General features: G+C 53.2%; 1 protein-coding gene across 1 annotated transcript in view; it reads right to left on the reverse strand.

Annotated features, from left to right (window-relative positions):
• gon4lb (gon-4 like b) overlaps nucleotides 1–20,000 on the reverse strand; it is a 90,400-nt gene that overhangs the window by 23,895 nt on the left and 46,505 nt on the right. The window contains exons 21-33 of the mRNA XM_079503861.1: nucleotides 19,178–19,192; nucleotides 18,947–19,034; nucleotides 18,398–18,679; nucleotides 16,686–16,948; nucleotides 16,007–16,280; nucleotides 15,818–15,851; nucleotides 14,481–14,564; nucleotides 13,661–13,832; nucleotides 13,049–13,562; nucleotides 11,425–11,640; nucleotides 11,053–11,301; nucleotides 9,002–9,287; nucleotides 7,584–7,741 (exon numbers count right to left, since the gene is read on the reverse strand). Of these exons, the coding sequence (XP_079359987.1) occupies nucleotides 7,584–7,741; nucleotides 9,002–9,287; nucleotides 11,053–11,301; nucleotides 11,425–11,640; nucleotides 13,049–13,562; nucleotides 13,661–13,832; nucleotides 14,481–14,564; nucleotides 15,818–15,851; nucleotides 16,007–16,280; nucleotides 16,686–16,948; nucleotides 18,398–18,679; nucleotides 18,947–19,034; nucleotides 19,178–19,192 (2,635 nt within the window). The remainder of the gene's footprint in view (nucleotides 1–7,583; nucleotides 7,742–9,001; nucleotides 9,288–11,052; nucleotides 11,302–11,424; nucleotides 11,641–13,048; nucleotides 13,563–13,660; nucleotides 13,833–14,480; nucleotides 14,565–15,817; nucleotides 15,852–16,006; nucleotides 16,281–16,685; nucleotides 16,949–18,397; nucleotides 18,680–18,946; nucleotides 19,035–19,177; nucleotides 19,193–20,000) is intronic.

The following is a 20,000-nucleotide window of genomic DNA, read 5'->3' on the forward strand; positions in this document are numbered from 1 at the left end:
CAGATGGGGGTTGGTGGAACAACATATCAGATGGGGGTTGGTGGAACAACATATCAGATGGGGGTTGGTGGAACAACATATCAGATGGGGGTTGGTGGAACAACATATCAGATGGGGGTTGGTGGAACAACATATCAGATGGGGGTTGGTGGAACAACATATCAGATGGGGGTTGGTGGAACAACATATCAGATGGGGGTTGGTGGAACAACATATCAGATGGGGGTTGGTGGAACAACATATCAGATGGGGGTTGGTGGAACAACATAGCAGATGGGGGTTGGCGGACAAACCCTGGAACAACATATCAGATGGGGGTTGGCGGACAAACCCTGGAACAACATATCAGATGGGGGTTGGCGGACAAACCCTGGAACAACATATCAGATGGGGGTTGGCGGACAAATACATAATATGTGATGAGCTCCTTGACATGAACACGTTTGAGAACCACCGATATAGAAACAGTTTTGTTTTTTGTCTTTTCAGAAAACTGTCAGGATTGCGAAGACATTTTTGTAGTATCAGGTCTCGTGTCTCAATGGGTTAGTCTTACCCTAGCCTGGCCCAGCCAGCGTGCTTTATGGCCTAGAGGGGCAGGTAGCCTGGCCCAGCCAGCGTGCTTTATGGCCTAGAGGGGCAGGTAGCCTGGCCCAGCCAGCGTGCTTTATGGCCTAGAGGGGCAGGTAGCCTGGCCCAGCCAGCGTGCTTTATGGCCTAGAGGGGCAGGTAGCCTGGCCCAGCCAGCGTGCTTTATGGCCTAGAGGGGCAGGTAGCCTGGCCCAGCCAGCGTGCTTTATGGCCTAGAGGGGCAGGTAGCCTGGCCCAGCCAGCGTGCTTTATGGCCTAGAGGGGCAGGTAGCCTGGCCCAGCCAGCGTGCTTTATGGCCTAGAGGGGCAGGTAGCCTGGCCCAGCCAGCGTGCTTTATGGCCTAGAGGGGCAGGTAGCCTGGCCCAGCCAGCGTGCTTTATGGCCTAGAGGGGCAGGTAGCCTGGCCCAGCCAGCGTGCTTTATGGCCTAGAGGCGCGCATGGAGCAAGCGCTGGAGAATATTGGTTCACCGAGCCTGGGTAGCGAGGCTAGTCTTACCCTGGTGAGGTAGGCCTGGGCGAAGGCCCTGGGCAGTGGGTTAAGGTCTTACCCTGGTGAGGTAGGCCTGGGCGAAGGCCCTGGGCAGTGGGTTAAGGTCTTACCCTGGTGAGGTAGGCCTGGGCGAAGGCCCTGGGCAGTGGGTTAAGGTCTTACCCTGGTGAGGTAGGCCTGGGCGAAGGCCCTGGGCAGTGGGTTAAGGTCTTACCCTGGTGAGGTAGGCCTGGGCGAAGGCCCTGGGCAGTGGGTTAAGGTCTTACCCTGGTGAGGTAGGCCTGGGCGAAGGCCCTGGGCAGTGGGTTAAGGTCTTACCCTGGTGAGGTAGGCCTGGGCGAAGGCCCTGGGCAGTGGGTTAAGGTCTTACCCTGGTGAGGTAGGCCTGGGCGAAGGCCCTGGGCAGTGGGTTAAGGTCTTACCCTGGTGAGGTAGGCCTGGGCGAAGGCCCTGGGCAGTGGGTTAAGGTCTTACCCTGGTGAGGTAGGCCTGGGCGAAGGCCATGGGCAGTGGGTTAAGGTCTTACCCTGGTGAGGTAGGCCTGGGCGAAGGCCCTGGGCAGTGGGTTAAGGTCTTACCCTGGTGAGGTAGGCCTGGGCGAAGGCCCTGGGCAGTGGGTTAAGGTCTTACCCTGGTGAGGTGGGCAGTGGGTTAAGGTCTTACCCTGGTGAGGTAGGCCTGGGCGAAGGCCCTGGGCAGTGGGTTAAGGTCTTACCCTGGTGAGGTAGGCCTGGGCGAAGGCCCTGGGCAGTGGGTTAAGGTCTTACCCTGGTGAGGTAGGCCTGGGCGAAGGCCATGGGCAGTGGGTTAAGGTCTTACCCTGGTGAGGTAGGCCTGGGCGAAGGCCCTGGGCAGTGGGTTAAGGTCTTACCCTGGTGAGGTAGGCCTGGGCGAAGGCCCTGGGCAGTGGGTTAAGGTCTTACCCTGGTGAGGTAGGCCTGGGCGAAGGCCCTGGGCAGTGGGTTAAGGTCTTACCCTGGTGAGGTAGGCCTGGGCGAAGGCCCTGGGCAGTGAGTTAAGGTCTTACCCTGGTGAGGTAGGCCTGGGCGAAGGCCCTGGGCAGTGGGTTAAGGTCTTACCCTGGTGAGGTAGGCCTGGGCGAAGGCCCTGGGCAGTGGGTTAAGGTCTTACCCTGGTGAGGTAGGCCTGGGCGAAGGCCCTGGGCAGTGGGTTAAGGTCTTACCCTGGTGAGGTAGGCCTGGGCGAAGGCCCTGGGCAGTGGGTTAAGGTCTTACCCTGGTGAGGTAGGCCTGGGCGAAGGCCCTGGGCAGTGGGTTAAGGTCTTACCCTGGTGAGGTAGGCCTGGGCGAAGGCCCTGGGCAGTGGGTTAAGGTCTTACCCTGGTGAGGTAGGCCTGGGCGAAGGCCCTGGGCAGTGGGTTAAGGTCTTACCCTGGTGAGGTAGGCCTGGGCGAAGGCCCTGGGCAGTGGGTTAAGGTCTTACCCTGGTGAGGTAGGCCTGGGCGAAGGCCCTGGGCAGTGGGTTAAGGTCTTACCCTGGTGAGGTAGGCCTGGGCGAAGGCCCTGGGCAGTGGGTTAAGGTCTTACCCTGGTGAGGTAGGCCTGGGCGAAGGCCCTGGGCAGTGGGTTAAGGTCTTACCCTGGTGAGGTAGGCCTGGGCGAAGGCCCTGGGCAGTGGGTTAAGGTCTTACCCTGGTGAGGTAGGCCTGGGCGAAGGCCCTGGGCAGTGGGTTAAGGTCTTACCCTGGTGAGGTAGGCCTGGGCGAAGGCCCTGGGCAGTGGGTTAAGGTCTTACCCTGGTGAGGTAGGCCTGGGCGAAGGCCCTGGGCAGTGGGTTAAGGTCTTACCCTGGTGAGGTAGGCCTGGGCGAAGGCCCTGGGCAGTGGGTTAAGGTCTTACCCTGGTGAGGTAGGCCTGGGCGAAGGCCCTGGATAGTGGGTTAAGGTCTTACCCTGGTGATGTAGGCCTGGGCGAAGGCCCTGGGCAGTGGGTTAAGGTCTTACCCTGGTGAGGTAGGCCTGGGCGAAGGCCCTGGGCAGTGGGTTAAGGTCTTACCCTGGTGAGGTAGGCCTGGGCGAAGGCCCTGGGCAGTGGGTTAAGGTCTTACCCTGGTGATGTAGGCCTGGGCGAAGGCCCTGGGCAGTGGGTTAAGGTCTTACCCTGGTGAGGTAGGCCTGGGCGAAGGCCCTGGGCAGTGGGTTAAGGTCTTACCCTGGTGAGGTAGGCCTGGGCGAAGGCCCTGGGCAGTGGGTTAAGGTCTTACCCTGGTGAGGTAGGCCTGGGCGAAGGCCCTGGGCAGTGGGTTAAGGTCTTACCCTGGTGAGGTAGGCCTGGGCGAAGGCCCTGGGCAGTGGGTTAAGGTCTTACCCTGGTGAGGTAGGCCTGGGCGAAGGCCCTGGGCAGTGGGTTAAGGTCTTACCCTGGTGAGGTAGGCCTGGGCGAAGGCCCTGGGCAGTGGGTTAAGGTCTTACCCTGGTGAGGTAGGCCTGGGCGAAGGCCCTGGGCAGTGGGTTATGGTCTTACCCTGGTGAGGTAGGCCTGGGCGAAGGCCCTGGGCAGTGGGTTAAGGTCTTACCCTGGTGAGGTAGGCCTGGGCGAAGGCCCTGGGCAGTGGGTTAAGGTCTTACCCTGGTGAGGTAGGCCTGGGCGAAGGCCCTGGGCAGTGGGTTAAGGTCTTACCCTGGTGAGGTAGGCCTGGGCGAAGGCCCTGGGCAGTGGGTTAAGGTCTTACCCTGGTGAGGTAGGCCTGGGCGAAGGCCCTGGGCAGTGGGTTAAGGTCTTACCCTGGTGAGGTAGGCCTGGGCGAAGGCCCTGGGCAGTGGGTTAAGGTCTTACCCTGGTGAGGTAGGCCTGGGCGAAGGCCCTGGGCAGTGGGTTAAGGTCTTACCCTGGTGAGGTAGGCCTGGGCGAAGGCCCTGGGCAGTGGGTTAAGGTCTTACCCTGGTGAGGTAGGCCTGGGCGAAGGCCCTGGGCAGTGGGTTAAGGTCTTACCCTGGTGAGGTAGGCCTGGGCGAAGGCCCTGGGCAGTGGGTTAAGGTCTTACCCTGGTGAGGTAGGCCTGGGCGAAGGCCCTGGGCAGTGGGTTAAGGTCTTACCCTGGTGAGGTAGGCCTGGGCGAAGGCCCTGGGCAGTGGGTTAAGGTCTTACCCTGGTGAGGTAGGCCTGGGCGAAGGCCCTGGGCAGTGGGTTAAGGTCTTTCCCTGGTGAGGTAGGCCTGGGCGAAGGCCCTGGGCAGTGGGTTAAGGTCTTACCCTGGTGAGGTAGGCCTGGGCGAAGGTCCTGGGCAGTGGGTTAAGGTCTTACCCTGGTGAGGTAGGCCTGGGTAGTGGGTTATAGTCTTACCCTGGTGAGGTAGGCCTGGGTAGTGGGTTATAGTCTTACCCTGGTGAGGTAGGCCTGGGCGAAGGCCCTGGGCAGTGGGTTAAGGTCTTACCCTGGTGAGGTAGGCCTGGGCGAAGGTCCTGGGCAGTGGGTTAAGGTCTTACCCTGGTGAGGTAGGCCTGGGTAGTGGGTTATAGTCTTACCCTGGTGAGGTAGGCCTGGGTAGTGGGTTAAGGTCTTACCCTGGTGAGGTAGGCCTGGGCGAAGGCCCTGGGCAGTGGGTTAAGGTCTTACCCTGGTGAGGTAGGCCTGGGCGAAGGCCCTGGGCAGTGGGTTAAGGTCTTACCCTGGTGAGGTAGGCCTGGCCGAAGGCCCTGGGCAGTGGGTTAAGGTCTTACCCTGGTGAGGTAGGCCTGGGCGAAGGCCCTGGGCAGTGGGTTAAGGTCTTACCCTGGTGAGGTAGGCCTGGGCGAAGGCCCTGGGCAGTGGGTTATGGTCTTACCCTGGTGAGGTAGGCCTGGGCGAAGGCCCTGGGCAGTGGGTTAAGGTCTTACCCTGGTGAGGTAGGCCTGGGCGAAGGCCCTGGGCAGTGGGTTAAGGTCTTACCCTGGTGAGGTAGGCCTGGGCGAAGGCCCTGGGCAGTGGGTTAAGGTCTTACCCTGGTGAGGTAGGCCTGGGCGAAGGCCCTGGGCAGTGGGTTAAGGTCTTACCCTGGTGAGGTAGGCCTGGGCGAAGGCCCTGGGCAGTGGGTTAAGGTCTTACCCTGGTGAGGTAGGCCTGGGCGAAGGCCCTGGGCAGTGGGTTAAGGTCTTACCCTGGTGAGGTAGGCCTGGGCGAAGGCCCTGGGCAGTGGGTTAAGGTCTTACCCTGGTGAGGTAGGCCTGGGCGAAGGCCCTGGGCAGTGGGTTAAGGTCTTACCCTGGTGAGGTAGGCCTGGGCGAAGGCCCTGGGCAGTGGGTTAAGGTCTTACCCTGGTGAGGTAGGCCTGGGCGAAGGCCCTGGGCAGTGGGTTAAGGTCTTACCCTGGTGAGGTAGGCCTGGGCGAAGGCCCTGGGCAGTGGGTTAAGGTCTTACCCTGGTGAGGTAGGCCTGGGCGAAGGCCCTGGGTAGTGGGTTAAGGTCTTACCCTGGTGAGGTAGGCCTGGGCGAAGGCCCTGGGCAGTGGGTTAAGGTCTTACCCTGGTGAGGTAGGCCTGGGCGAAGGCCCTGGGCAGTGGGTTAAGGTCTTACCCTGGTGAGGTAGGCCTGGGCGAAGGCCCTGGGCAGTGGGTTAAGGTCTTTCCCTGGTGAGGTAGGCCTGGGCGAAGGCCCTGGGCAGTGGGTTAAGGTCTTACCCTGGTGAGGTAGGCCTGGGCGAAGGTCCTGGGCAGTGGGTTAAGGTCTTACCCTGGTGAGGTAGGCCTGGGTAGTGGGTTATAGTCTTACCCTGGTGAGGTAGGCCTGGGTAGTGGGTTATAGTCTTACCCTGGTGAGGTAGGCCTGGGCGAAGGCCCTGGGCAGTGGGTTAAGGTCTTACCCTGGTGAGGTAGGCCTGGGCGAAGGCCCTGGGCAGTGGGTTAAGGTCTTACCCTGGTGAGGTAGGCCTGGGCGAAGGTCCTGGGCAGTGGGTTAAGGTCTTACCCTGGTGAGGTAGGCCTGGGTAGTGGGTTATAGTCTTACCCTGGTGAGGTAGGCCTGGGTAGTGGGTTAAGGTCTTACCCTGGTGAGGTAGGCCTGGGCGAAGGCCCTGGGCAGTGGGTTAAGGTCTTACCCTGGTGAGGTAGGCCTGGGCGAAGGCCCTGGGCAGTGGGTTAAGGTCTTACCCTGGTGAGGTAGGCCTGGGCGAAGGCCCTGGGCAGTGGGTTAAGGTCTTACCCTGGTGAGGTAGGCCTGGGCGAAGGCCCTGGGCAGTGGGTTAAGGTCTTACCCTGGTGAGGTAGGCCTGGGCGAAGGCCCTGGGCAGTGGGTTAAGGTCTTACCCTGGTGAGGTAGGCCTGGGCAGTGGGTTAAGGTCTTACCCTGGTGAGGTAGGCCTGGGCGAAGGCCCTGGGCAGTGGGTTAAGGTCTTACCCTGGTCAGGTAGGCCTGGGCGAAGGCCCTGGGCAGTGGGTTAAGGTCTTACCCTGGTGAGGTAGGCCTGGGCGAAGGCCCTGGGCAGTGGGTTAAGGTCTTACCCTGGTGAGGTAGGCCTGGGTAGTGGGTTATAGTCTTACCCTGGTGAGGTAGGCCTGGGCGAAGGCCCTGGGCAGTGGGTTAAGGTCTTACCCTGGTGAGGTAGGCCTGGGCGAAGGCCCTGGGCAGTGGGTTAAGGTCTTACCCTGGTCAGGTAGGCCTGGGCGAAGGCCCTGGGCAGTGGGTTAAGGTCTTACCCTGGTGAGGTAGGCCTGGGCGAAGGCCCTGGGCAGTGGGTTAAGGTCTTACCCTGGTGAGGTAGGCCTGGGTAGTGGGTTATAGTCTTACCCTGGTGAGGTAGGCCTGGGCGAAGGCCCTGGGCAGTGGGTTAAGGTCTTACCCTGGTGAGGTAGGCCTGGGCGAAGGCCCTGGGCAGTGGGTTAAGGTCTTACCCTGGTCAGGTAGGCCTGGGCGAAGGCCCTGGGCAGTGGGTTAAGGTCTTACCCTGGTGAGGTAGGCCTGGGCGAAGGCCCTGGGCAGTGGGTTAAGGTCTTACCCTGGTGAGGTAGGCCTGGGCGAAGGCCCTGGGTAGTGGGTTAAGGTCTTACCCTGGTGAGGTAGGCCTGGGCGAAGGCCCTGGGTAGTGGGTTAAGGTCTTACCCTGGTGAGGTAGGCCTGGGCGAAGGCCCTGGGTAGTGGGTTAAGGTCTTACCCTGGTGAGGTAGGCCTGGGCGAAGGCCCTGGGTAGTGGGTTAAGGTCTTACCCTGGTGAGGTAGGCCTGGGCGAAGGCCCTGGGCAGTGGGTTAAGGTCTTACCCTGGTGAGGTAGGCCTGGGCGAAGGCCCTGGGCAGTGGGTTAAGGTCTTACCCTGGTGAGGTAGGCCTGGGCGAAGGCCCTGGGCAGTGGGTTAAGGTCTTACCCTGGTGAGGTAGGCCTGGGCGAAGGCCCTGGGCAGTGGGTTAAGGTCTTACCCTGGTGAGGTAGGCCTGGGCGAAGGCCCTGGGCAGTGGGTTAAGGTCTTACCCTGGTGAGGTAGGCCTGGGCGAAGGCCCTGGGCAGTGGGTTAAGGTCTTACCCTGGTGAGGTAGGCCTGGGCGAAGGCCCTGGGTAGTGGGTTAAGGTCTTACCCTGGTGAGGTAGGCCTGGGCGAAGGCTGTGTCCTTGCTGTCCCTCAGCGGGTCCTTGTCCAGGATGTCGTGGTCGTACAGCAGGAGCAGCTTGGACGTGTCCTTGCTGTGGCGCTCCTGACGACGGCTCCTCCGCAGCAGGCCGGGTCTGGCGCGGCCTGGGGGAAAACAGAGATTTTATTTATGTTGTTGTTTTAGTCGTAGTCTCTTTAATAGTTTTCAACAATTAGTTTTAGTCACCTGGAATGTTTAGTCTAGTTTAGTCGACCAAATATCATTCGATTTTAGTCGACTAAATCTACAGTTGATATATAGTCAACTAAAATGTATTTTGGCGGGCCTTGATGCCGTCGTAATGACTTTTGTCAATGATTTTCCTCTTAGCCGATCTACAAGCTCACAGCGGGTCTCAGTTTGACGTGTTGTGAGCTTGTAGATCGTCTATTTTCATGCAAACAAGTGTAAAATGACTTAACCTGGATCTCTTGTCCACTAGTCCCTTCCTAACATTTTAGCCTAGTTTTTATTTGTTGACTAAATAGACAGTATATTTAGTCTTAGTCATCATAGCTTAGTTTTCATTTAGTTAACATTTATTTTTTGTCAGTGGAAAAAGGTGGTCGACAAACATGTTTTGTCTTAGTAGTCCAGTAATAATGTAATTTGACCTCAATCTAATTGCAAAAAAACCAAACTCAGCTGATTTTGCATCTTCAATATAGCAAAATATTGGGCTAAATTTGGCCATAGCAACTTGCCCAAATGTGATGATGTCAGCGCATTTGGGTAAGTTGCTATGGCCAAATTTAGCCCAATGAGTAAAGCAAAGCAAAGTTCTTTGTTTTACCCAGGGTAAGTGGACTAAGCTCTAGATGCTTGTTTACAGCCACGTGTGCAAAACTAATGCTTGGAATGGATTCAGCATCATGAAAACCCCACATGCTACTTAAAGCATAAGGAAATTTAGAAAATATTGCCTTAAAATAGGATGTCAATGGTGGCCATACTGTACAGGCCATTGCCAACACTTTCCCCTCAGAAAATTCCAGGCAACTTTTTTTCTGTTATTCAGGATATATTGAAGATGCAAAATCAGCTGAGTTTGTTTTTTTTGCAATAAAATCCATCCACACCTTCTGACTGACACTGGCCTCACCGATCCCGCCTATAGTGTAAAACGGGATGTATTTTGGCGTTAGCATTATGTCATGCTTTAGCTATTGAAAAATAGCAGATCTACAAGCTCATAGCGCGCCACCGAGTGGCGCGCTACGAGCTTGTAGGTCTGCTATTTTTGAAAAATGGAAGAACGACTGACATGGAAACATAGCTTTTTCAGAAAACTGTCAGGATGTAGAAGACATTTTTAGAATCTGATCTCAGGTCAAAATGGGTTAAATAATAACCACCAAACTGACCCCTGCCTCTCCCGGGACCCTTCCCAGACCTCCGGGGCGTGCCCTCTCCCTCCCCGGACGCCGCCTCCTCCTCCTCCTCCTCGTCCTGGGTGGTCTTGCCGCCTCTGGCCTGGCCGGCCCTGGCCAGCAGCAGCAGCTCCTCCTCCTCCTTCTCCTCCTCCTCCGAGATGTCCTCCTGGGAGTTGGGGGAGCCCGGGGAGGCGGGGGAGTGGTCCTCCTCAGAGTCCCCGTCCACACCACAGAGACGGCCCTCCGAGGCCAACCACGTCAGCTTCTTCATGGTCTCCTGGAAGAGGGACGTTGCCATCGATTACGACTCAGGGGTGTCAAACTCATTTTGGGGCAAGGGCCACATTGTGCGAAAGGTGACTTGATGAGGGCCAGTCGCAGCTCATGTGCGTTGACTTACACAGTTGTCACTTGGCTTTGTTTTCTAGACTGTTTATTGACATGAATTGACTTTATTTGTATTACAGTTGTATAGGCTACAAGACGTTTGGTATGAGAGGTGGAAAAAAGACCCAATAAACCACTCGAAAATAGTTAAACATTTCATTATTATTTTTTATCAAAAATATCCAAAATGGAAAATTGACATGTAGCCATCATGAAATCTGACACTTTGCATCTCTTTGCTTTGACTAGTAATCCACAACAACTCAACTAGTAGTTGAATAGACTGTTAACGAGACCGTCAGTGACAACATTCCGCACCTGGGCAGAGACAAAGCAGTCTACAGCAGGGCCATTAGCGGGGCGGGTGGGGGAGTAGCAGCGTTGTTTCCTTTTTGAAAATCATCTCGAGGGCCGCATTGGACCTCTCCCTGGGCCGCATGCGGCCCACGGATCACCAGTTTGACACGTCAATAACGTAAATGGTAAATGGTGCATTTATCCAAGGCGCTTTACATAGATTGTGCATCAATTCACCCATTCACACACACACACACACACACACACACACACCGATGGCGGCGGAAACCATGCAAGGCACCAACCAGCACATCAGGAGCAATTAGGGGTTCAGAGTATTGCTCAAGGACACTTCGACACTAACTCTGGGGGAGCCCGGGTTCGAACTGGCAACCTTGCGGTTACCATCCAGCCACTCACTCTACCCCTGAGCCACCGCCATCAAGGGCAATACGTGGGTTTACTAGAATAACCTTGCTCTGTACCTGTAACTAGTTAACACCTTAGAAGCCCGGAACTATTTAATCCATTTCATCCAGGGTGCCCATCATTTGTAGCACACGGACCACTTTTACCGGCGCACCAGAAGCTGGTGTGCATGTCTGTGTAGCAGCTAACAATAGCCACACCACTCTAGTCGTTCGACAACGGGAGGTAATAATAAATCTATTGCGACTAGCGACTGGACCGCTGAGCGCCGTCTAACACAGGATCTTTTTTCAGAATTAGACGGGATGATTTAGATCGGGAGTTATGATTGTTTTAAGATTTTCGTTTTCGTCAGCTAAACAGGCAGGGGAGATTTTCGATGACGTGTCACTTTTTGACACGTCATCGGATCGGGCAACAAGAGCTCCAAGGCTCTAGAGCGATGCGAACGGTTTTGTTTTCATTAATCTCCGTCTTGTTTATCAATCTCCGGCTTGGGCACTTGACCGTGACCTTGAACTTGGACGGAGAACTCCGGCTTGGACATCCAAGGTGTTAACTAGAATAACATTGTCCCCTAGGGTAGGTACCCTCACAAAAAACAATCCTGGTCTCTAGTCTAAACTGCCTTCCCCATGCCAGCCGGGGCGCCTGATGGAGGGGAAAGGAACTGGTTGGAATAATGTGTTCCTTCCACGCGCTACGTCCAACCAGGGAAACTCCCCCCCTGTCAGGTGTAAAGGAGCGACTTGGACACTCATGCATGAAAGAAGCATGAGTTCAAGTCTGTTGCTCTCCCCAGGGTGGCGGAGGGTGTGTAGAGCCCAGGATCACATTAGAGAATTGACACAGGGGTGAAAAATGGGTTACAAAATCGTGGGATAAAAATATTATAAAAAAGAAAAAAAAAAGAATAACCTTTCTCCTACCTGTAACTCAGGAACGGACAGGACAGACTCCTCGGAGGCCGACGACATCACCTCCTCCTCGTCTTCGTCCTGCGTCAGGTCGTCAAAGTCCTCCTCCTCCTCCTCGTCCCCGTCCTTGTCCTCGTCCCTCTCCCCTCCGCTCTGACCCTCTGCGTCTCCTTCTCCTTCCTCGTCCCCTCTCCTTCCTCCCGCGCCACCCGCATCTCCGTCCCCCTGTCCGCTCGACTCTCCTCCATCTCCTCCTCCTCCATCCCCCCTCTCCTCTCCTCCTCCGTTCTCTGACTCTCGGTCTCCTCCCGACTCCTCCTCCTCCTCCTCTCCCGGGCCCCCGCCCTCGCCCCCGTCCTCCATCTCCCCCTCGTTTTCCATCACTTTGTCCCCATCGGAGGAGGAGGAGGTGGTGCTGACGGAGTCCCGGACCTCATCATCCTCCTCCTCCTCCTCCTCGTCCAGGTAGGAGGAAGAGACGGAGCTGAGCGCCGACTCGGAGCCGTCCTCCTCCATCGTCTCCACTCCTCCCAACGCCTCCTCCTGCTCCTCTCCTCTTCCATCTATCTCCTCCTGCTCCTCTATTCCATTCATCTCCTCCTCCAGGGTGTGGAGAGGAGGAGTGCAGCTTGTGACACTTTCTGAGGCGCTACTCCCAGTGCCTCCACCTTCCTCCCTCTCCCCTGTTACCTTCTCCGTCTCTCCCCCCTCTCTCTCCCTTTCCAGTCCTCCCTCTCTCTCCTCCTCCACCTCTCCTCCCCCTCTCTCCTCCTCCTCCCCGCCTGGCTCGTCCTCTCTCAGCCCTTCCACCAGCCTATGGAGCTGTTCTTCAAAGCTGGACCTGCAGAGGGGCGATAAGACGAAGAAATGTTTGTACTTTTGTATCTTGTTCTACTGTCTGAATATGTGATGTGAATATGTGTCTTTTTGTACGTCTGTTTTTAGTGCACTGAAACAAATTCCAATCAACTCTGTCGACATGGCAATAAAGTCTTGAATCTTGAAAACCTTTTGTTCTGATTTTTTTTTCTTTCTTTCTTTTGCAAGTATAAAATCGATTATTTCGATTCTTTCAAAATTAGCAGATCTACAAGCTTGTAGCGCGGCACTCTGCGTCACACTATGAGCTTGTAGATCTGCTATTTGTCAAGAGTTAAAGTTTTAAATAATGGTTAAATTGGTTTAAAGCTATAAGGTGACACGGACGCGTCCGGATTAAATCCCATTCTGGGTGGGAACCCCTGTTGGTGTTTATAGCATTATGTCATGCTTTAGCTATTGAAAAATAGCAGATCTACAAGCTATTTTTGAAAAGTCGTGAAAATGCGGCACAAATCGTTGAATATATATTCTTTCAGAGCGAACGTTTTTAACTCAAATCTTTGCTTCGGGGGGTCGGCGGCCAAATACATATAATTTGTGGGGTCCTTGACATGAAATATTGAGAACCACCGACATAGAAACAGAAAACTGTCGTGATTTAGAAGACTTATTTTAAATTTCGACGTCAGGTCTAAATGGATTCAATCCCTTTAGATCAGGGGTGGGCAACTTTGACGATGGAGAGGGCCACTATATTTCCACACTCACTCCCTAGGGCCATATATTACTGTCGTCGCAAAAATAGCCGATCTACAAGCTCAAAACGCGTCGCGCTGCGACGCGTTTTGAGCTTGTAGATCGGCTATTTTTGCTATATTCGAATTGAAATGTTGAATTATTTTTTACTATTTTTGAATTGGAATCCTGAAAATTAACATTTTTATGTAATTTCAAATGCCTTTTAATTATACTTGTGTTGAGCAATGAGCTACTAATTTAGACTTAAGTAATTAAAGCGGGTCACGTTTGCATGTCGTGGAATTGTAAACAGCTGAAACCAATATTATATCAGAATTCTGACATTAACCTGAGGGCCGCATTAAGTGAAGGTGGGGGCCGCATGTGGCCCCCGGGCCGCCAGTTGCCCACCCCTGCTTTAGATAGTAAAAGTGGTTCAGGGAGGTGCCTCCTTACCTGGTGGTGTGACCGTCAGAGGAGGTGCTCTGGAAGGAGGCTCCTTACCTGGTGGTGTGACCGTCAGAGGAGGTGCTCTGGAAGGAGGCTCCTTACCTGGTGGTGTGACCGTCAGAGGAGGTGCTCTGGAAGGTGCCTCCTTACCTGGTGGTGTGACCGTCAGAGGAGGTGCTCTGGAAGGAGGCTCCTTACCTGGTGGTGTGACCGTCAGAGGAGGTGCTCTGGAAGGTGCCTCCTTACCTGGTGGTGTGACCGTCAGAGGAGGTGCTCTGGAAGGAGCCTCCTTACCTGGTGGTGTGACCGTCAGAGGTGGTGCTCTGGAAGGAGGCTCCTTACCTGGCGGTGTGACCGTCAGAGGAGGTGCTCTGGAAGGAGGCTCCTTACCTGGTGGTGTGACCGTCAGAGGTGGTGCTCTGGAAGGAGGCTCCTTACCTGGTGGTGTGACCGTCAGAGGAGGTGCTCTGGAAGGAGGTGCTCTGGAAGGAGGCGCTCTGGAAGGAGGCGCTCTGAGGAGCGGGAGGCGGGAGGCCGAGGCTCTGGTTCTTCTCAACCCTCATCCACAGAACCTGAGAGGAGTCTCTGATCTGGACCAGAACATAGTCACCGGTCTGGTTTGGTGCTGCTGGCACCACACCAGCACTCGCTGGCCTTGCTGGTGGGGTCCAACTGGTCTGGTTTAGTGTGGTACCAGCACTCACTGGCCTTACTGGTGGGGTCCAATTGTTCTGGTTTAGTGTGGTAACACTTACTGGACTTACTGCCTGGGTCCAACTGGTCTGGTTCAGTGTGGTACCACTAACTGGTCTTACTGCCTGTGTCCAACTGGTCTGGTTCAGTGTGGTACCACTAACTGGTCTTACTGCCTGGGTCCAATTGGTCTGGTTTAGTGTGGTACCACTAACTGGTCTTACTGCCTGGGTCCAATTGGTCTGGTTTAGTGTGGTACCATTAACTGGTGTTACTGCCTGGGTCCAACTGGTCTGGTTCAGTGTGGTACCACTAACTGGTCTTACTGATGGTGGGGTCCAATTGGTCTGGTTTAGTGTGGTACCACTAACTGGTGTTACTGCCTGGGTCCAACTGGTCTGGTTCAGTGTGGTACCACTAACTGGTCTTACTGATGGGGTCCAGAAGGCCTGGTTTAGTGTGGTACCACTAACTCGTCTTACTGGTGGCGGGGTCCAACTGGTCTGGTTTAGTGTGGTACCACTAACTGGTCTTACTGATGGGGTCCAACTGGTCTGGTTTAGTGTGGTACCACTAACTGGTCCTACAGACTGGGTCCAATTGGTCTGGTTTAGTGTGGTACCACTAACTGGTCCTACAGCCTGGGTCCAATTGGTCTGGTTTAGTGTGGTACCAGCACAAACTGGTCTTACTGGTGGGGTCCAGCTGGTCTGATATAGTGTGGTACCACCACTAACTGGTCTTACTGATGGGGTCCAGATGGTCTGGTTTAGTGTGGTACCACCACTCACTGGCCTTACTATCCAACTGGTCTGGGCCGCCTGTGGGTAGGAAAGAAGGGTGGACACAAATTGTCATGACATTTTAGTTGGCACGTCATGTCATAAAAACAATTGTACAATGTGACATTACAACTCTTCACGCTTTCCTGATCTTGTCCTGAAGGTTTTCTGAACATGCAAGTTATCCCTGAAGGTCTTATTCACTGATTAGCCTCATGCTAATTCTACTGCTTTGCTACTGAAAATAAGTGTCCAGCAGAGGAACTCTGTCTGTTCAGAGAATCTGAATAGAATGAACATATAACACCTTGACAAATGGCCCCCTTTCTAGTGACAATGTTCTGTTTCTGACAATGAACTGACAATCTACTGAACTGTTCTGTTTCTGACAATCTACTGAACTGTTCTGTTTCTGACAATCTACTGAACTGTTCTGTTTCTGACAATGCACTGACAATCTACTGAACTGTTCTGTTTCTGACAATGCACTGACAATCTACTGAACTGTTCTGTTTCTGACAATGAACTGACAATCTACTGAACTGTTCTGTTTCTGACAATGCACTGACAATCTACTGAACTGTTCTGTTTCTGAAAATGCACTGACAATCTACTGAACTGTTCTGTGTCTGACAATGCACTGACAATCTACTGAACTGTTCTGTTTCTGACAATGCACTGACAATCTACTGAACTGTTCTGTGTCTGACAATCTACTGAACTGTTCTGTTTCTGACAATGAACTGACAATCTACTGAACTGTTCTGTTTCTGACAATGCACTGACAATCTACTGAACTGTTCTGTGTCTGACAATGCACTGACAATCTACTGAACTGTTCTGTTTCTGACAATGCACTGACAATCTACTGAACTGTTCTGTGTCTGACAATGCACTGACAATCTACTGAACTGTTCTGTTTCTGACAATGCACTGACAATCTACTGAACTGTTCTGTGTCTGACAATCTACTGAACTGTTCTGTTTCTGACAATGCACTGACAATCTACTGAACTGTTCTGTGTCTGACAATGCACTGACAATCCAATGGCAGGACATGTGAACTTCTCAAAGGGCACATCTGTACGTAACATGGTTACGTCCGAGTCATAGTGAACTCTATATACGGTTATGTCCGAGTCATAGTGAACTCTATATACGGTTATGTCCGAGTCATAGTGAACTCTATATACGGTTATATCCGAGTCATAGTGAACTCTATATACGGTTATGTCCGAGTCATAGTGAACTCTATATACGGTTATGTCCGAGTCATAGTTAGAAACACAGACCAGGCTTTCCTCCGAGGTGGAACGCCTGGCGAAGCTGGAGTTTTAAATACATCGTTTTCGATGAGAGCGGCGCCAAACATCAGCAATTTTAGGTGCAGAGTGTCCTACCTGTTGGGTCAGTGCAGACTGTCCTACCTGTGGGGTCAGTGCAGACTGTCCTACCTGTGGGGTCAGTGCAGACTGTCCTACCTGTGGGGTCAGTGCGAGGCAATGCGGCGAGGATACGGTCGCGAGGAGCGGCGGGGGCGTCGCGGTGGAGGAGCGAGGGTGGCACACTTCCTCCGGCAGGTCGGGCAGGATGGTCCTGGCGCGACCACGTCGTCGGGGTGGCGCCCGGGCCTTGACCAGGCCCGCCTCCCGGGCCTTGCCCCGGCCCGCCGCCCGGGCCTTACCCCGGCCCACCCCCCGGGCCTTGCCCCGGCCAGCCCCCCGGGCTCTGGCCTCCCCACTGGTCTGGTCCGCCCTGCAAGGGTATCATAGTTAACTAAAACTGTTAACTGAACTAAATGAAAACTAGAAAAGGAAAAGCAATAATACTGAAACTGTATTGTGCAATTACAAAACTAACTAAAACCAAACTGAAAAATGCCCTTCTGTAACTGAATATAATTATTTTAAATGCCATCTTTTCTTGAGTTTTTAATTACACAATTCTTGCTCTGGCCCCAGGACTGAAAAGACGTCGAAAACTAAAACTATCACTAAAACTAATACAAATTAAGAGTTGCTACAAAAATTTAAACTAAATAAAAACTAGCAAACCTGCTCTAAAAAACTAACTTAAACTAACTGAATTAGGAGGGGAAAAAATAAGTCAACAATAACTAAAACTATAATAAAACTAAAATCCCAAACTATAATAACCTACCTTTCCGTCCTGTCCTCCCCACTGGTCCTGGGGGGCGGAGACGGAGATGGTGGTGTGTCCTCCCCCCTGGTCCTGGGGGGCGGAGACGGAGATGGTGGTGTGTCCTCCCTACTGGTCCTGGGGGACGCAGGCGGAGACGGAGGCGTGGAGCGCCGTCTCTCCGTCCTGCCGCAGGGATGGTCACAGGGAGCAGGGGTCTTCTTCAGTCGGGAGGCAGATCGCGATGGAGAAGCTTTTGAGGTGGTTTTCGCCTGCCTGTTGGGCTGTCGCCACCATGGAGTCGGGAGTGGATGATTAATTGTCATACATAACAAAAAGGTGCACATGGCACATACCATGACGAGTAACTTGCATACCAGGAATGTAATCTCTTTAGAAAGACACCAAAAATGTATAGTGGAAGTAGCAGGGTCAACATGTCAGTGCAAGGGAGAGTGTGGGAAAAGAGGTGAAGAAATGAGTGCCAGCGGCTGGAATGGGTGGAGAAAAGTGTCAGGTGTGATAGGAACGTATCAGCAAGAATGAAAGGGAAGGTGTACAAGAGGGTGGTGTGACCAGCTATGTTGAACGGTTTAGACTTTAGAGACGGTGGTGTGACCAGCTATGTTGAACGGTTTAGACTTTAGAGACGGTGGTGTGACCAGCTATGTTGAACGGTTTAGACTTTAGAGACGGTGGTGTGACCAGCTATGTTGAACGGTTTAGACTTTAGAGACGGTGGTGTGACCAGCTATGTTGAACGGTTTAGACTTTAGAGACGGTGGTGTGACCAGCTATGTTGAACGGTTTAGACTTTAGAGACGGTGGTGTGACCAGCTATGTTGAACGGTTTAGACTTTAGAGACGGTGGTGTGACCAGCTATGTTGAATGGTTTAGACTTTAGAGACGGTGGTGTGACCAGCTATGTTGAACGGTTTAGACTTTAGAGACGGTGGTGTGACCAGCTATGTTGAACGGTTTAGACTTTAGAGACGGTGGTGTGACCAGCTATGTTGAGCGGTTTAGACTTTAGAGACGGTGGTGTGACCAGCTATGTTGAATGGTTTAGACTTTAGAGACGGTGGTGTGACCAGCTATGTTGAATGGTTTAGACTTTAGAGACAGTGGGCCCTATTATGCATGTCTTAAGTACCAGGTCTTATTACTTAACTTAAGACCTGGAGGCGTGATCAATGCCATTTGGCTATTCTGAGTGGCCAAACAGCATTGACCACGCCTCCAGGTCTTAAGTTAAGTCATAAGACCTGGTACTTAAGACACGCATAATAGGGCCCAGTAGCACTGAGGATAGGACAGGAAGCAGAGCTGGAGGTAGCAGAGACTAAAATGTTGAGGTTCTCTCTGTATGGATAGGATCAGGAATGAGTACATCAGAGGGACAGGAGCGCATGTCAGATGTTTTGGAGATAAAGCCAGAGAGGCCAAACTGAGATGGTTTGGACACATACAGAGGAGGGATAGTGAGTATATCGGTAGGATGATGTTGGTTAGAACTGCCAGCCAAAATAGAACAGTGCACATCCTCCGATCTTGGTGCTGAGCCAAACTGTTAAACTAACAGATATCATGAAGAAAAGCAAAGGTTCGCAACTCACTTTTGTAATCCTCAAAGTATTTATTCATAATCACAGCAGGCAGGACATGTCCTGCCTGCTGTGATTGGGGGCCGCCAGTTGCCCACCCATGGTCTACATTACTCCACAGACCTTACCTGTTTCCTGCGCGCAGTCCTCCGGCCACCGGGCGGAGCTCCAGTCAGGGACGACTGGGAGGACTCGGGCGGATGCAGCAGCGCCCCCGGGGTAGGCGAGTGGTTGGGGGCGGAGGCTGGATACACGGCGGCCAATGACACGGGCTCCTGGGCGGGCACAAACATGGCCCGGCCCAATGGCGATGGCTCTTGGATCAGACTGCACGCGCTCTCGGTCAATGGGATGAACCCTTGCACAGGCAGGGCTCCCGTCACCTCGGGAAGGACTTCCTGTGTGTAAGGCTGTCGCCATCATGAACATTTTGTCAATAATAATTCAAAATTCCAAATATTACCTAAGAAAGCAAAAATTACCACTCATTTAGATGAATGGCAACGGCCAGAAGGATTATGCAAAAATAATTGCGATAACCTCAACTTATTGCGACCTGGCACCTGGTCTGATTTTTGGTCTAGAGGGGCCAGGTGCCGGTCGAAAACAGCCGGTGGATTCTATTCTAATGGTTCACCGATCTGAGCGCCTGCCCCTAATAAAAGGTATAGTGATACCTGTGTGTAGCTGACGGGGCCTGCGCTGGCCAGCGGAGGCAGAGCGCTGTTGTGGGCCAGGGGGAAGATGGCCAGCGGAGGCAGAGCGCTGTTGTGGGCCAGGGGGAAGAGGCCGGTGGGTCTGGGCGGTGCGAGCAGGTATCTTTTGGTCAGGGCCGGGTGCAGACGCAGGGTGATGTTTTTGGGGAGGGTGCGGGGGTACCCGCCGGAGGGCAGCCTGGCGCCGTGGATCACGGCTTGGCTTTTCTGGAACGGACACAAATGAAGCAGCGAGGTTATTAAAACACTTTATTACACGGCTTGGTTGAATGCTTGATTCTGATTGGTCAAATCGCCGAATTCAGCGGTGTGTTATTTCTGAAAGCATATGCGAAAATGTTGGCTTTTTGGATTTATTGTTGACAACAACGTCGGTGAATGCAAATAGCCATGAAGCATGCAGCTCCACAACACGGTAGGCGCATGCTTTGATTACCAAACTGCCTCGCAGGAGGACAAGTTAAATCCCATTATGCTTCATTGCTGTAACTTAAACAAAAACATAGTTTTCAACTGGGAAAGGAAACGTCTCAAGCCTGCAAGTAGAAAGTAAAAAAATCACACCCATGTGAAGTGAGGGGCGCTCTTATTCTACATCATCATGATGTAAAATAGTCACTCTGCCTATAATTTGAGTCAAATGTTTCACATTTTGTTTACCATTGCTTTGCAAAACAATGCCATTTACTGCTTTTTATATAGAAATAAAATTGATATTATGCATAATTAAGTTCAGCCTTTTGGCCCGGCCCTCCAAAATATTTTCTGTTTCTCATTTGGCCCCTTGGGAAAAATAATTGCCCACCCCTGCTTTAGCCAATCAAAAATAGCAGATCTACAGGCTCATAGCGCGCCACCGAGTGGCGCGCGCTATGAGGTTGTAGATCTGCTATTTTTCAATAGCTAAAGCAGAACAATGCTAACACCAAAAGGGGTTCCCGCCCAAAATGGATTAAAACCCTCTAGAAAACGAGATACTGTATCTCAACGAGTTATTCCTAATGAAAAGAATTTC

The sequence above is a fragment of the Electrona antarctica genome, assembly GCF_951216825.1.
Source record: "Electrona antarctica genome assembly, chromosome: 6".
NCBI lineage: Eukaryota > Metazoa > Chordata > Actinopteri > Myctophiformes > Myctophidae > Electrona > Electrona antarctica.